This window comes from Lepidochelys olivacea, assembly GCF_965140295.1.
Source record: "Lepidochelys olivacea isolate rLepOli2 genome assembly, chromosome: 26".
Classification (NCBI taxonomy): Eukaryota; Metazoa; Chordata; order Testudines; family Cheloniidae; genus Lepidochelys; species Lepidochelys olivacea.
The window spans coordinates 1,039,256-1,057,374 of NC_140436.1; the positions used below are offsets into that span (position 1 = coordinate 1,039,256).

Below are 18,119 nucleotides of genomic sequence, written 5' to 3' on the forward strand. Positions count from 1 at the left end.
ATCCCCCCTCATTCTTCTCTTCTGTAGACTAAACAATCCCAGTTCCCTCAGCCTCTCCTCATAAGTCATGTGTTCCAGTCCCCGAATCATTTTTGTTGCCCTCCACTGGACTCTTTCCAATGTTTCCACATCCTTCTTGTAGCGGGGGGCCCAAAACTGGACACAGTACTCCAGATGAGGCCTCACCAATGTCAAATAGAGGGGAACGATCACGTCTCTCGATCTGCTGGCAATGCCCCTACATATACATCCCAAAATGCCATTGGCCTTCTTGGCAACAAGGGCACACTGTTGACTCATATCCAGCTTCTTGTCCACTGTCACCCCTAGGTCCTTTTCTGCAGAACTGTTGCTGAGCCGTTCGGTCCCTAGTCTGTAGCGGAGCATGGGATTCTTCCGTCCTAAGTGCAGGACTCTGCACTTGTCCTTGTTGAACCTCATCAGATTTCTTTTGGCCCAATCCTCTAATTTGTCTAGGTCCCTCTGTATCCTGTCCCTACCCTCCAGCGTATCTACCTCTCCTCTCGTTACAGTGTGTATGGTAACACCCATTGATTCATGTTCTCTGTGTATATAAAATCTCCCCACTGTATTTTCCACTGCATGCATCCAATGAAGTGAGTTGTAGCTCATGAAAGCTTATGCTCAAATAAATTTGTTAGTCTAAATAGGGATGTGTACTCTAGAGATGAGAGACGGATTTTCTGTTCTTTTAACATCTCAACTATGGGCTTGGTTTCCCTATTGACTGTAGGGTACCGGATCCAGCCCTATGTTGCTTAATCTCTATTTCCAGGAGAGGGATCTGAACAGAAGGAGAGTAGACCAGTGTCCTGCTCTTTGTGGAATACAGAGTTTACTTGGGGATGGACTGGTTTAAATGGCTCTCTCCGGGAACTACTTTATCCAATCACTCAACATTGTAGATCAGTTGAAAGGACCCCCAGTTCTGATGCCCTGGGAGCTGAAGTTAGAGCTACCCTGGTAGAGAGAAAAAGCAACATTTCTCTGAGTGGTTCAAACTGTCTGCAATACAGTATAAACTTCTTCTAAGAGAAAGGAGGCTGGAGAGACTGTCCCATGTAGTTGGGGGTCTTGTCTGTTTTAGTTACCCTGTGTGTGAAAGGTAACTATTTTTGGGTGTAGATGGGATTGGCTTGGAGAATGGAATATCTGTGCGTACATAATAGGTCAGATCCTCAGCTGGTGTAAATCAGCATAGCTCTGTTGACTTTTAACAGAGCTACACCAATTTGCACCAGCTAAGACACTGGCCCGGAATGTTTACTTCCTTGGTCTCTTGTGTTCATAAACTGATATTGTATGTTGTGTGTTAATGATTCATAAACCTCTGTGTGCACCAGTACATGTATATAAAATCCCAGTAAAAATCAATTATAAAAGAACCTTAGAGAGAGAGATGCTTATGCTTATACTTACCTTGGAAAGGTGGTTCAGTTGTGGATTTCTCCAGCTAAAATGAAGCTGCGAAGTATTGTTTTGTGACCCACATTCCATTCAGTTTGTTCTATTCCAGTCACAGGCCAGGTGTGTCTGTGTATGAATTATTAGTGAGCTTCTGAGTTGTTCTACTCCTAGATTTGATAGTTCAACTTGATGATAACATAAGTTTTCTATGCTGAAAAACATGTGCCCAAAAGACAGTAAAATAATTCAGCTAGCAGAAATTTAATATTTCCCCCCCCCAAAGAATATTTTTTTGGTTAGCCACAACATGTAGGTCATTCTTTTTAACTGAGCTGCAGATAACTAATTTCACATGGTGGACACTTTATTGTTCACTTTTCTTTATGAAATCATTTATAACTTGTTTAGTAGACAGGGAAAACCCAAAGAGTCTCTATGTGCTTGGCTTCAAGTCAATGTGTTTCCCCCCCCATAATTCATTAAACACATTTCCGTGGAGATTGTGCCCAAATTAAAACACCCAATTTATAGGAAAGTACGCACAGGCCTTAGATAATCTAAAAATAAAAATAGCATGTTTGGCATCAGTTATATGTTAAAAGCCTTTATACACCCGAGGTGAAATCCTGGCTCTGTTGAAGTCAAGGCTTTCAGAAAACCTTGACAAGGTCCCACACCAAAGGCTCTTAAGCTAAGTAAGCAGTCATGGGGTAAGGGAGAAGGTCCTCTCATGGATAACCTCTGGTTAGAAGACCAGAAAACAAAGGGTAGGAATAAATGGTCAGTTTTCACAATGGAGAGATATGAATAGCGGGGTCCACCAAGAATCTGTCCGGGGACCAGTGCCATTCAATATATGCATAAATGATCTGGGAAAAGGGGAAAACAGTGAGGTGGCAAAGTTCACAGACAATTCAAAATTACTCAGGATAGTTAAGTCCAAAGCTGACTGGGAAGAGTTACAAAGGCATCTAACAAAACTGGGTGAGTGGGCAACAAAATGGCAGATGAAATTCAATGTTAATAAATGCAAAGTAATGCACATTGGCAAACATAATGCCAACTATACATACAAAATGAGGGGGGTCTAAAGTAGCTGTTATCACTCAAGAAAGAGATCTTGGAGTCCTTGTGGATAGTTCTCTGACAGCATCCACTGAATGTGCAGAGGCCATCAAAAAAGCGTACCGAATGTTGGGAACCATTAGGAAAGGGGTGGATAATATGTCAAAAATCATAATACCAATATATAAATCTGTGGTACACCCCCACTTTGAATACTGTCTGCAATTTTGGTCACCCCATCTCAAAAAAGATAGATTCGAATGGGGGAAAGTACAGAAAAGGGCAACAAAAATTATTAAGGGGATGGAACAGCCTCCGTATAAGAGAGATTAAAAAGACTGGGACTGGTCAGCCTAGAAAAGAGACAATTAAGGAGAGATATGGTCGACGTCTATACAATCGTGACTGGTGGGGAGAGAGTGAACGGGGAAGTGTTATTTACCCCTTCACCTAATACAAGAACCAGGGGTCACCCAGTGAAATTAATAGGCATCAGTTTTAAAACAAAAATAAAAAACTATTTCTTCACACAATACAGTCAACCTGTGGAACTCATTGCCAGGGGATGTTGTGAAGGCCACGAGTATAAGTGGGTTAAAAGAAGAGTTAGATACATTCACAGAGGATAGGTCCATCATTGGCTATTAGCCAAGATAGCCAACACTGCAACTCCGTACTCTGGGTGTCCCTAAAACTCTGACTGCCAGAAGCTGGGACTAGACAATGGGATAGATCACTCAGTAAATTTCCCTGTTCTGTTCATTCCCTTTGAAGCATCTGTCACCAGCCACTGTCAGAAGACAGGATACTGGGCTAAATGGACTATTGGTCTGACCCAGTATGGCCGTTCTTCTGTTCTTAATGGGAATTTTGCCATTGACTTCAACAGAGCCAGGATTTCATTCCAGGTCCTAAACTGGTCCAATGACCATTCTTGGAGCTAAAGGCTAAGTTGTCTCAAGGTGAATAACTTACTTTAAGCTGACTTTGCTGATCATTGATTTCCATGAAATCTAGTGCTCTTTGAATGAGCATTTATATCTTGGACATGGGCATTTTAGGTGTATCCCGAGTATTGGCACGACACTCTGCTGCTTGATGCTACTAACTCTTTGGCAAGTTCTGTGTGGTAACTCTAAAGATGGGCTTAAACCAGCAAGGCCAGATCAGGATTTCTAAGCTGGGAGTACATGTTGGGGGTGCGGGGTGCGTGTGTGTTCTGGTTCAGCATTACAATTTGGCCCACTGAAAATTGGGCCTCCTTCCAAAATTCAGTGGGAGATATAGATCTGGATTCAACATTCCTGACAGTGGACAAGTTTTCAGTCTGGTGTCCCAGTTCAGGCATCTCTCTAGTCTGCACAGATCTCAGACCCCACAAGCACATACTCAGAAACACTGCTTTTAATCACATTATATAGGACATAAAAAGAACCAGCACTTATTAATTAATTGCAGATGTCTCCTACTTCCTTAACTCCACTGAATATGCAGCCTCAGAACATCAGAATTCTCTCAGCCCCCCAGGGAGAAGATAATTGCCTTGATTTTATTTTCTAGCATAGTAAGAGGTTTTTATGGATTTTTGGCCCTTTCCTGATGCTTAAAACCTGCCGCTCTATTTTCCAAACTTTGATTAGAAAAGCAATAAAAATCAATTCCTCCTCCTCCTCATCACCAGCCTTCTTCCCCACAAAAATAAAACTATCACGGTAAGCAGAAAGTATACAGCACCCTGCAATATCTGAGAGCAACAATAAAATTAGAATAGCAATGAACAAGGGAAACTAAAATAGCAACATAACCCTGGCACTCAGATACCTCAGTGACAGGTGCCTTAAGAAGACATAAGTTAGATGGATGGAGAGGTTTGTAACCCCTCGCTCCCCCACAAGCAGAAAATGGTGTCACTTTTGAGCTAGTTCTGGACACAGGTGAGCAGACACTGGCAGCATAGATTTACTACTGTGTACGCTCCCTCAGGAGACTCTGCCCAGCAGGCATGCTGTTACACAGAGACTTCAACAACAGAAAACTTCAGTTTTTTCTTATTTGATCCAGATTGGATGGGATGGTGCACCCAGTGCCCTGGAAAGCTGGTTACCACTGCTGTAGATAATCAGATTCTTTTCTAGCACCATGGTGAAGCCTGAAGGAAAGGCCATTCGTGGCTGAGATTTAGACAGGCTGACCTTTCAGCTGCACCAAATTGTCACCAGATATTCTCCCCAGTCCTGAACAGAATCAGTCAGAGAGATTTAACTCTCTTCCCATGTGCATGATTTTTTGCTACCATAAGGGAACATGTTCTCTCTGGAAAGGGGGAGCTGATAAACAAGGAAGGGGTCACCTGCCCTTGAGACATGGAGATGCAATCTTTAAGCTTGGGGGTGAATGGAATGGCATCCTCAGTCTTTCAGCACATGTAAAAAGATTGCCACAAGCCTCAAACTGACAGGAGTTTGTTCAGCTTTCAGTGGGAGTAGGGCAGGAAATAGGTAGAGTTTAGCAATGTAAGCACAGTTGTTTGTCGTATAAACAGTGCTAAGGAAGAGGTCAACACCAAGAATCATGAACCCTGAGGCTCTGTTACATTGTTTCCATGATGATTAGTGATAGAAGAACTGGTCAGACAAATGACTCATTTGAACTGCACCCACTCAGGGTTCCATATTTGGTCATTTGGAGACCTTTCCCTTCTAAGGAGTAAACAGGGCTTTATGTGTTTCTTAATTACATGGCGGTAGGGTTCATAGTCCACACTGTTGCTTGGTTACTTGAATATTGACTTATAAGTGGCGTAAGCTGCAAATGGGTGGCAGCTTTTATACCGGGAGTGGTAGGGAGGGAATCAGGGCACCTACACACAACAGTCTCCTTCCAAATTAATCCCCAGAGCACACTCCTTCCTGTGCACTGAAGGGGGTAAGCGTTTAGTGGAAAAATTAGTATGTGATCCTATAATTAAAGGGGAAATCATAATGCATATGCACAAAGGGGTTGAATTAGGTTTTTTTTGGACCCCCTTAATTCTGCCATTTCCTAACTTTTGAATGTTTAACTTTACAAACATTGTTTTTTAACATAATTTTTTGTGTGTAATAAGCAGCCTTGCAATTCTGTAGATGGTGGCATTAGTACTTCTGGCCTTTTCTTCTCTTATTTGCTAAGTATTCTGTGATTTGCAAGTGCATTATTCACTGGAATGCTTTGAAAGTATCCCATTACCCTGAGGTTTATTGTATGAAAGGTGATTTTAAACTGCTTATTGTTAGATAGAGGGACTTTATGTTGTTCACTAAAGCAAAGGAGGAAAGTGAGCGATCACTGATATCTGCAACAGCTCTTCCTCACAAACTATGCGGTGGCATACATGTGTTTACTGAACAACAAAATCATGTAAGAAGTTTGTTATCTGAGAGGAAAGAGGGTTTTGTAATAAAAGGCCATTTCAAATCAGAAGAGAGGTGAACCTTCTAGCTAGATTGTGATTTCATTATTACTGCTTCTCCAAGTAGGGTGGCCAGGTGTCTGGTTTTCGATGCCGCCAACTGGGCCATTAAAGGTCCGGTTAGCAGTGCTGGGGGCTAAGGCAGGCTAGTCCCTACCTGTCCTGGCATCGCGCTGTGCCCTGGAAGCAGCCAGCAGGTCCAGCTCCTAGGTGGGGGGGCCAGGGGCTCCATGCACTGTCCTGCCTCGAGCACTGGCTCCGCACTCCCATTGGCCAGTGCCTGCAGTGGGCAAGAACAGCACGCGGAGCCTTCTGCCCGAGCCCCACCTACTAGCGTCAGACCTGTTGGCCACTTCCGGGGCACGCACAACGCAGTGTCAAGACAGATAGGCAGCCTGCCTTAGCCCCACTGCACCTCTGACCAGGAGACGCCTGAGGTAAGTCCAGGCCCCAAGTCCCTGCCCCAGTCCTGAGGCCCTGCCCAACCTGGAGCCCCCCTCCTGCAACGCAAAGCCCTCATCCCCGGCCCCTCCGAGAGCCCGCACCCCCTGTCAGAGCCTTCACCCCCTTCCAGACCCTAATTCCCTGCCCCAGCCCTGTGAAAGTGAGTAAGGGTGAGGGAGAGCAAGTGAGGGAGGGGACAAGGGGAATCCAGTGGACATAGTGTACTTAGATTTCCAGAAAGCCTTTGACAAGGTCCCTCACCAAAGGCTCTTACATAAATTAAGTTTCAGAGTAGCAGCCGTGTTAGTCTGTATTTGCAAAAAGAAAAGGAGGACTTGTGGCACCTTAGAGACTAACCAATTTATTTGAGCATGAGCTTTCGTGGGCTACAGCTAAGATGAAGCATCCGATGAAGTGAGCTGTAGCTCACGAAAACTTATGCTCAGATAAATTGGTTAGTCTCTAAGGTGCCACAAGTCCTCCTTTTCTTTTTATAAATTAAGTTGCCATGGGATAAGAGGGAAGATCCTTTCATGGATTGAGAACTGGGTAAAAGACAGGGAACAAACGGTAGGAATAAATGGTAAATTTTCAGAATGGAGAGGGGTAACTAGTGGCGTTTCCCAAGGGTCAGTCCTAGGACCAGTCCTATTCAACTAATTCATAAATGATCTGGAGAAAGGGGTAAACAGTGAGGTGGCAAAGTCTGCAGACGATACTAAACTGCTCAAGATAGTTAAGACCAAAGCAGACTGTGAAGAACTTCAAAAAGATCTCACAAAACTAACTCATTGGGCAACAAAATGGCAAATGAAATTGAACGTGGATAAATGTAAAGTAATGCACATTGGAAAAAATAACCCCAAGTATACATACAATAAGATGGGGGCTAATTTAGCTACAACTAATCAGGAAAGAAATCTTGGAGTCATCGTGGATAGTTCTCTGAAGATTTCAGAGTAACAGCCGTGTTAGTCTGTATTCGCAAAAAGAAAAGGAGTACTTGTGGCACCTTAGAGACTAACCAATTTATTTGAGCATAAGCTTTCGTGAGCTACAGCTCACTTCATTGATGAAGTGAGCTGTAGCTCACAAAAGCTTAAGCTCAAATAAATTGGTTAGTCTCTAAGGTGCCACAAGTACTCCTTTTCTTTTCTCTGAAGATGTTCACGCAGTGTGCAGCGGCCATCAAAAAAGCAAACAGGATGTTAGGAATCATTTAAAAAGGGATAGAGAATAAGACGGAGAATATTTTATTGCCCTTATATAAATCTATGGTACACCCACATCTTGAATACTGCATACAGATGTGGTCTCCTCATCTCAAAAAAGTTATACTGGCATTAGAAAAGGTTCAGAGAAGGGCAACTAAAATGATTAGGGGTTTGGAATGGGTCCCATGTGAGGAGAGATTAAAGAGGCTAGGACTTTTCAGCTTGGAAAAGAGGAGACTAAGGGGGGATATGCTAGAGGTCTATAAAATCATGAGTGGTGTGGAGAAAGTGAATAAGGAAGTTATTTACTTGTTCCCATAATATAAGAACTAGGGGCCACCAAATGAAATCAATGGGCAGCAGGTTTAAAACAAATAAAAGGAAGTTCTTCTTCACTCAGCACACAGTCAACCTGTGGAACTCCTTGCCTGAGGAGGCTGTGAAGGCTAGGACTATAACAGGGTTTAAAAGAGAACTAGATAAATTCATGGAGGTTAAGTCCATTAATGGCTATAAGCCAGGATAGGTAAGGAATGGTGTCCCTAGCCTCTGTTTGTCAGAGGGTGGAGATGGATGGCAGGAGAGAGATCACTTCATCATTATCTGTTAGGTTCATTCCCTCTGGGGCACCTGGCATTGGCCACTGTCGAAAGACAGGATACTGGGCTGGATGGACCTTTGGTCTGACCCAGTATGGCCATTCTTATGTTCTTATGAGCCACCAAGGGAGGGCAACAGTAGTGAGAGGGGGTCGAGGCCTCAGGGAAGGAGTAGGGCCTCAGGGAAGCGGCAGGACTAGGATGTTCAGTTTTGTGCCATTAGAAAGTTGGCAACCCTATCTCCAAGTGAAATTTAGGCAGACAGGAGCTAGTTTAGTCTAGCTAAAGCTGAACAACAAGAAAAAATAAAAACTATCAGCACCAGCAAAACCAGGGAAATTTGCACTTAGTGATTTTGTAAATAAGCAAAACATTTTTCATTCTTTCTTTGAATTTGCTGGTTGAAAATGATCAGCTTTTCTTTTGTGAACTCTTGGGGAGTTCATCCAGGGTGGATTTTTTTCAACATTTTCACCAAAAATTCCAGGTTTTCCTGATGAAAGTGTTAAAAAGAAGTATCTTGCTGAGCATGCTCCGGGGAGAATTCACTGGAGACTTTGGGGGGTTGGAGGGCAGCAGATGTGCTTGTTTGCAGGAAAATGTCAGTTTTCATGTCTTATAGCTTTATTTTTCAGCTGTTGCAAAGATACATGGGATCTTGTATGTCTATCTTCCACCTTATCTTGATAACTATGTTTCACAGCATGCAAAGATAACAGCATTGCTTATCATAACCAGAGCCATGTCTAGCCTCTGGGAAATTGTGCTGTGACATCATACTGCTTCACACAGGGCATTTTTACATTGACACCCCTCAGGCCAATTGTGTGTGATAACCGCACACGCACAGCTATACGTCTGCACCACTTTACAGCACTGGTGATAGGGTCATGTTAAAAGTGAAAATAAAATCCTCTCTGCGCACCCTTAGATGAAGTATGCTTTCTGTGCTTAAAGAGAAAACGCTGGTAATAATGCACAGAGCCAAACTATTTTAAAACTTGGATACTAAGCTGCCTTCATGTGCCTGGGTATCACTGCATTTAGTTATGTTCTTAATCTCTTTTGGTGTCTTCATTTACCTCAGTAAAAGGTGACGATTCCGTGTGGCCACAAGCCACTGCTTAGAGCCTCCAGCTGATGGTAAAGTTGAATTTCTGTCACAGCTCTAGGTTCCTGTCAGGTTGCATGGCGGAGAGGGGATTTGGAGTTCTCTTCATTGGCTCACTGCTTGTCCTAGCGGCTGAATTGGGGCCAGAATGCTCAACACCTTGCAATCTTGAGCCCATCACCCCCTTAGCCAATGGATCACTCTTGACCTGTTTCAGGGCCCTGTGCAGGAGCAGCTCTCTCTGCAGCTCAGTACCTATTTCAGATGGCCAGGTTGGAAAGACCTATAGAATACGTAGTTCCCAAACAGTAGATGTTTGTCACAGCTGTTTCTTTTCTTGTTCTTTTGTGAGCTGCTTGTGGAGAACCAGCAGACATCTATGCTCTCACTGTAGTTTTAGCCTGGGGTCCTGACATTCTTTCCATAGCTTTTGCAGCTCCACTTTTTAAGGCAGGAAGCAAAAGCCTCCTGTGTATTATCCTGTTTCTGTGATGCCAGGTTTATAATATACAATACACCAATGCGTTCAGATACCACGCGGATGGGAGCCATATGGTTACCTACAGAGAATAATTGCCGCTGCACAGGCCCTTGGGCGAGAATGTACTCAGTGTTCAGCTATTTATTGCTGAAAGGTGCCAACCCGGCTTGTGACAGCAGTAGGCAGTATAGCATTTTTTGGTATATTTATGCTGCTGAATTCTGCACATCCATTACTTATGGAAAGAGTTTGTTCTTTGGACTTTTGAGAAAAAAAATCACAAGACTGACAGTTACATCCAGCTGAGGGTGAAACTTTAATCTGTCTCATCCCCCCAGTGTAGTGCAAGGGACATTGTATCAGTAAATGCTGCCACTGACCCAAGCAGCCTGTCCTTTTAGAAGTAATGCAGATGCTGACATGCACCATCATAATCAGCTCTATTTGCAAAACCCCGTGTACCCTCCACAAGACGTTAAACACGACAGGACCTCGTATTCTGCCATCAGGGAACATCTCAAACCCTGTTCTTTACACAGCTGGAACCAGAGAATATTTACATATTCCAAATGCCATCTTCCTATAAGGACAGACAATAAGAATGATCTTTCTAATGGAAACCTGATGATGCTGGGATCTGGTTGGTTAGCAAGGAAGAAGGCCTCAGATGCTACTCTGTGATTATGTTACTACTGTCATTGTCCTCAGGATTGCCTCCTTTGGGCTCCTTATACATTGCACCCAGTTATTCTGAATATGCCTTCCTTTCTCCTGAAGATGCTCTGAGTTTGGCACACTGGGATGTTGCACAGAGTGATGCTTTTAGTTAGGTGTTGAATAAAACATAATCTTCTTTGAAACCTCCACTTGTAACAGCTTTTCTTCCAGCCAGGGAAGTACCTATATTTCTCATTTCACTTACTGTGAACCTCCGGAGTCTCTTTCCTTGCTGTGTTCTAGTGTTACTTGTTGAGATAGATAGAACAGATGTGCAGAATCATTTGGTCATAGTCTTCTTTACAGTGTCACTTGTGGAGCAGTTTAAAATTAGCTGGTGAGACGCATGTTCCTGAGGACTCTAGGACACAGGGATATCTAGTATAGCCAGTTTGACTCAGTGAAAAGAATTAATGGAAATGCATGGCTCCTGAAGGCAGGAAATACCTTGAACAGGCCTTTTCCTCTTTTTGTTGCAAGGGGAGCACTGACAATAGATTCTGTATCTTGCAGCTGCGTTTCTGCACTGTCTGATGACTGCAGCATATTTACTCCAACAGACACACAGTCTGCACCAAAAAGTGCTCAGGAAGGGCCCAGCACAATGCGGATGACCTGCCCCAACACATCTATTCTGTGTGAATTATATCAATAGCATAGTGCAAACGTCAGAAAGAGCATCAGCTCCCGCCAGCAGGACCCGTCCATGTAGATGGGGCATCATGAGCACTGCATTTCATAGGTTCAGATTTGTGTCCTGGGTGGTGTTTCCAATGGCAGGAAGGAAAGCAAGTGAGCAACATCAACCTGACAGAGAGAAACCATTTCTAGAGCTTGATGAAACTTGTGTTACAAACAGTGTGACTTGTAAACACTTTCCTTGCAGTTATATCATGAGAGCTAGCCTAAAGAGTAGCAATGACAGAAACATGAGCTGCTTTACCATGCATCAAATATAAACCGAGCTGAAACGGAATGAAGGTTAAGATTGCAGGAATGAGATGCAGAAATGCAGATTATAACCACAGAAAATGAATAAGCAAGTGACTTTTTTGAGCACAGTCTTTATTCTTCAGGGAACCCATGTGGGCTAATGATTTCAATGTCATTAGATAAGGGAGACTATAAACTCTTAAATCGTAGGATGTTATCAGTCATGCTATGCAAATTGCTATTACCGTGACCATCTTAGCTGTATTAAGAAGCATCAGCAGCAAATGCTTTAATTGGTGTTGCTGCGGCTTCTTTCGGATCCCCATCCTACAAGATATGGCAGCCACCATATCTAGCTTCTCCAGCGTACTGGTTCGCACTGGGCGGGGAAAGGTTAGAGGTAATGTGTAGCACAGAAGATAGCTATACTTGCCATACTATTCTATTGCACAGAAGATAGTCACCTGGGGACTGTAGCTTCCCAGCACCCATTGTCACTGGCAGGAATTGCATGGCCATTACTCTGCACGGTGGATTCATACATAATGTCCCCAAAGGTGCAAACTTGCATTTCCCTGCAGGCATAGAGCAAGTCACAGGGCTCTGCGATAGGTGGTTGATTTATGACAGGTTATTATTCGAGATGTGAGGCATGGAAGTGCCTTGGCAATAGGCAGCAATATTGTTTTTAAATAAGTCTGACAAGTACAGCTTAAAAAACCACAGGCTATAAAATACACATTTCTGCACACCTGAGTCCTCACACTCGCTAGTCCAGTCCTGCCACTGGCTCCGCTTCCAAAGCACTACCAGGGCGCTTCACTCCTGACCACATGCTGCCCTTGGTACTCTACCTCTGGGCCCACACAAACAGCTCTGCATGCGCCTTGGTCCTGACTTGCAGCCTCCTCTGCTCTGTGTGTCTTGAGCACAGATTACCAGCTAAGCACAGCTGTGTGGCGGTTTGGGGCTATGGGAATGAGTGACTGGATTGACAGCAACACATTCATTTCACATGGGAAATGCAAACTGTATCAAGCCTGATAACCAAGAATACAGGGGGAGAGAGGGTGAAGATCGGAGATGGACTGTGGGACGCTTAACCATATTAGGGGGAGTGACAGCTGTTGATTTCAGATAAGCAAAGGAGGCGAGCACGTACATTCGTCGGTACCAGCTGTTTCTGTATTTTTAAAGCATCTTCCTGCAGTATGATTTCCGAGAAAGCCCCTCCATTCCCAGTATATAATACTAACCAAAGCAATGTGGACTTCCATGGGTATATCACCCCCGGGGATTCTATTCTTAGAGCATTTCTGTCTCCCACATGAGCCCATTTTTTGTGTAAATCACATGGAAAAAACTCTGCAACACAAATCCCCTGAGTGACTTCCTTGAAGTTGTCAAGGGGATCTGCACACACACTGTGTTGTCCCACCACAGATGGCTACACACGTTTAAATGAGGTCATTGGAAGTATTTCCATTCATTTCAGTGGGCTTTGGATCAGGCCCGGCGCTAGGAAAGTTCTTGGAGCTGACACCTTAGACACACACATCACGTAAGACATTTAGTATGGTCCCAACTGTGCAATGGGATAAAGGCTTGTGCCAGTCCAGAGTCCCTGAAAGAGGCTCTGACCAGGCACAGGAGTCTGCCTGCGTGGATCAGAATGCAGGATCAGGATCTATATTCATGTGTTATGTTGTTGTCTCATTTTATTCAAGCCAGGAGATATTGCACGGCCTCACGCCACGGGTGTTCTTCCCCAGTCCACAAATCCTGGTGTTTCCAGTTTAAAAGTGAGTGCAGATAGGTCAAGGGAGCCATTACCAATGTTTGCACATCTGCACTTAGCAGTTTATAGCGGGGGCCGGCACCCATGCCAGAGCCACTGAGCTACAATCCTGAGGGCTGCAACTAATTTGTATAAAATGGAGCAGATTGCTCACCTGTATCTTTAATACAGAGGTGCAGAAAATGGAACTTCCATCCCATGGGAAATTCAGATATTTCTATGTTTGTCTTTGCCCTGAAGTGGGACAAAATATCAAAATCATGGAACTGAAATGCTGAAATATTTTGATTCAAAAACATCAAAATTATGTTTTCAACAGCTTCCATGTAGATTATGTTGAAACAGTAAAATATTATAAAATTAATAATATCAGAGTAAAATGAAGTGAAACCAAACAAGTCTAAAAGAAACATTTCTATGTTATCTAAATGAAATGAGAAAGTCTAAATGAATCGTTTCAAAACTTTGCCATAAAACATGTTGTCAGAATCTACATGGTCTCGTGAAATATTTAGATTTTGATGAAATAGCCTTTTCTCCGGGAAAATTGTTCAGTCAAATATTTTTTTGACCAGCTCTCTGGAGACTGGTGGTTCCAGTATGCAGTCTTGCACCCAATTCTTTCCAGCTCTGCCTCTGGCAGGGGGGACGACTAGATCAGTTATATAGCAGCCCAAACTGCTGCATAAATAAGCCCATTCTATATGCAGTTGGCTTTTGCTATTGACCCCCAGATTAGCTTGGAGGGCATTCAGCTCTGGAACTCACTTCCGCTGTTGGTCTGACAGACTCCAAGTCTTTTGATCTTCATGGTATGGTCTAAGACTCACATAATTTCTCAGGCTTTAGCCTGCGCGATCTTTGGGCCATGCCTGCCTTATCCTGGAGGGAATTTACTTAGAACTGATATTGATCAGTGGGCTATGGCATTTCTAAACTTGCTCCTGCTCCTTGGGAATGTGTGGTTGAGCTTTATAAATCTATAAATAAATACAATTACCTGCTCTACTAAGTAATTTAAAGGGGCTATTTCTAGCCTACCTGATTTATAGCCCATTTGTATTTTTTCACTGTAAGAAAGCAGAAGCTGGCCTATTACTCTGAATCATTTTAACTTTCAGTGGAGTAAGCAGGGTCATGGGAATTTATTTTTTTCAGCTGGCAGATTATTAGAGGATATGTTTATAAATAGCTATTCTGTAGCTGTGTTTAATGACTTTGCACATAAGCAACATGGTGAGTGCTGCAATATAAACAGCTAGAGAGATTGTAAATTCCTGATTCTGCTGCCATTGAAGTCAATTATAAAATTCCATTGATTTCAGTGGATTTTCCATAAATCCCCTTGTTTGCAGGAAAGATGGGAGCCTGGAGGAACCAGATTGTTTATTTTTGTTTGCTACTATTTATTTTCTAAATAATTTATATTGGAGGCTTCAGGGAGAAAATGCAAAATATACCCATTGAGTTAATATTAACCATTAGCCTAATTCAGCCTAAGAGAATCAGCAGTTAAGAGTCTGATGATTTCCATTTAAGCTCTATCAGAGCAGCTTCCTGGATGCACCAAAGTCAGAGTTTAGTAACAAGGAATGAAATCCCAGCTCCTGTGAAGTCAATATAGCAAATCTCCCATTGATTTCAGTGGGGCCAGGATTTTAAACCCAGGAGTTTTAAGAATCTGCTTCCAAATGGATTGATTGGCAGTTAAGGAAAGAGATCTCATATTTCACCACATCCCCACAAAAGGATATATTTAAAAAGTAAAAAGCCAAGAACATAGAAACCCACATTCTTTTAGAATCAAGCATTGCAGACAAAAGTGGTTATATAGTATCATTATAATTTATTAGGTTTGTAGCTCACCATATGCAATAAATTATAGTCAACGTAATTATAGCATTGTCATAAAACACTACCATGGAGTATTTCTAATATCTAACACACTATCTACAAGTAAGCTCTGTAATTATGGTATATTAATATCAATGAGAAATGAACAAAATATCTTTAAAAAGACTTTCACAGTAAATTCAGTTCAGGAGAGGAACTTCATTATTTTTGCTTTTGTGCAAAAATTTCATGATACGAGTATACCACATAACAATGAGAAAAGAGATACAATTGCATAGTGTTTCTAAAGAAAATGCACTCCCTGAAGGTTGAACTTGTTACACCCATGTGGTGTATTTTTAATGCATTTTAACAAATGCAAAATAAATGATCAATAGCTGATCAGTCACTACAACCCTCCATCCCAGTAGACAACAGTGAGGCTTAGAAATCATTTAAAGATTCAGTAAAAACAAGTTTAAAAAAAAGATGAAACCAGTAAACAAGTAGAAGAAAATGTTCTATTCTGCTTTCACCTCAGATTTACTGAGAAAATTGAGTCTGACTGGATGCTTGTGTCATTGTCCCATAGTTCTATGCCTGGAAGCTTGCTGGGTATGTTTCTTGCCAAACATGCTGGTTTCTTTCACTCGTACGTAGGCTTTTCTGGTTCTCCTGTTGCTGATACCGGTTCTTTCGCATTTGGAGAGTTTTCAATCACTCCTGGAAGCTTTCTGCAGTGTGTAAAATTGGATTGAATGCTTATAGCCAGTTTTCAGGTTCACTTGTCTGGCCAGAAGCTTCCATGGTTGTGGAGAATATCATATTTCTTAAGATTTCACAAACTCAGTTTTGTTCTTTAAATATAGCTTTTCTTCGATCTCCTTTCCCTTAGATAGTTCAATGAACTTTAATGGAATATTTCCGAAGTTTCAGAAACTGGAAAAGTTTGTCTTTTGTTCTCTGCTTTAGTGCCATTAATGCTCGTGTTTTCTCCTCCAAGTCCTGATCAGCGTCAAGTATGATCCTGGCTCTTTCCTCTGCTTTCTTGTCTCCAGAGTTTTTGAAGAGCTTTTGAAGAGATTCTTGATCTGTGCTTTCATAGATATTGGCCACAGCTTTCTTTCGCAAGGCTGTGTCAAACCGATAGCCATGGACTGATGGGCTCACTCTTAAGGATGTAGACATGGTTGAAATTTGATTGCTTCTCTTTGCTTTCATCTATATCAGATGCACTGGTATTTGCCTTCTAGGACTCATCAGAGAGATCAGTACAAAACATATTCACAGAACTGCTATTTAAAGGCATCCAGAGCAAAAAAAACCCTGGAAGGATCAAGTTACAGCAATGACATCAGAGCAATCTCAACACAGAATAATTATAGTCGGATTTAACAGTTAAGATGCCAGATTTCCTTGTTTGTAAAAATGAGAGCAAAAGTTTTCCTTTACTCATGTGAAGAATAGACTTTACACACACAGCCTTTGGTTGGTATGCTCAGAGAAGGAGAACACATTCAGAAATTTTTGCCAAGTAAACAGACTCATTTGCAAGAGAGAGGTTGTTAATCCATCTGAGGAATAAACTTCTGTCCTAGCTTATTACTATGCTACTAAAACTGTTTGCTGGGAGCAGGTCTGAGCCACTGTGCTCTTTGTATAGTTCTCTGTGAATTGTTTCTAGCCCAGCCGAAGGAAAGTGTAATAAAGCAGCGACACACACTTGAGGCTGATTACGGAACGTTTGGGGCTGATTACTCCATGATGAGAACAATATTTAGTGCTCATACAGAGCTTTGCATTTTCAAGGTGGTTTACAAACATTATTTACTCCTCACAGCATCCCTGTGAGGCAGATATTGTTACTATCGCCTCAGATTTCATTACACGCTACGTTCATATCCCCACCAAAGCCAGAGCTACATTCTTCATGCCTGCCAGGACATCTCGCCTCTGGGAGCACATGGAGGCATGTAAATCACCCACTCTCTGGAAAGCCCCTCAGCAATGAGCCAGAACAAAGTCAGCACAGAGCGGAGCTGGATTGTCCTGCTTGGGTGGGTTTAATTTGGACTCATCGTGTTACTTCCCCCACTCTGAGAAAGCTCCTGATTTCCACCCTACACTCCATGCCCCAAAGACCCCACATTCCAAGAACTGTCACTCCAGGAGATGAGGGCTGGATATAGCTACTTAAGGAGGGTCAGTATTTGTTGTTTGGGCCTATGGGGTTCACTAGAGAGCACCGCCAGGTGCCACTTCCCTCACCCTCCACCCCCTCCAGGACAGCGCAATGGCTGGGGGCATTGCAGATGTAAAGATCCTACCGTTTGCTTCCTTATCCCATGACACTTCAGCCAGAAGTCAGGAGAGGTCGTTTTTGTTCAGCCAACATGCTGCTCCATGTTATCCTGATCACGGCTTCCATACAACCCTGGGCACTGCCTATGATTAATTATGGCAGCTCGGGTTAATTCAAAATTCTTAGCTGCCACAGTGGTGGGGTGCTTTATGAGTAGAGAGGGAGACAGATAATGCCAGCTGACGGGCAGATAATCTGTGGTCAAAACTCACTTCTGCTTCCTGCTTTTCACATTTTGACAGTAGCAGAGAGCTGTGACAGTGTTTCTGGAACACTAGACCCTAGACACCCTGGTTAGCCCATAATGCTATTGCAGCTCACTTCCCCTTTTTAATTTTTAGTAATAGCAGAAAAGAGAATAAAAAAGAAAAAAGCTTTTAAGGCATGTTGAAGAGCTGCCATGAAAGATAAAAGCACCCAGTACAGCCACCAATTTAAAGTCACATCAAATATATGCACATTTACTTGACTCTGAACATTTGCTTTAATTAATTTCAGAGCTACATAGTTTCATAGATTTCATAGCCAGAAGGGGCCATTAAATCATCTAGTCTGACCTGTATAACACAGACCATAGAACTTCATCCAGGTTCCCCTGTCATGAGCCTAATATACTTGTGTTTGGTCACAGAATTTTTTTTTAGTTATCTCAATAGGTAGTAGTCACGCAATAATTTGCAATG

General features: G+C 42.6%; 1 protein-coding gene across 1 annotated transcript; it reads right to left on the reverse strand.

The window, feature by feature from the left end:
* Window positions 1-15,118: 15,118 nt before the first annotated feature.
* Window positions 15,119-16,346, reverse strand: TCIM (transcriptional and immune response regulator). The gene has a single exon (XM_084615408.1). The coding sequence runs from the start codon at window positions 16,293-16,295 to the stop codon at window positions 15,975-15,977; it is 321 nt and encodes a 106-aa protein (XP_084471534.1). The 5' UTR covers window positions 16,296-16,346; the 3' UTR covers window positions 15,119-15,974.
* Between the last annotated feature and the right edge of the window lie 1,773 nt (window positions 16,347-18,119).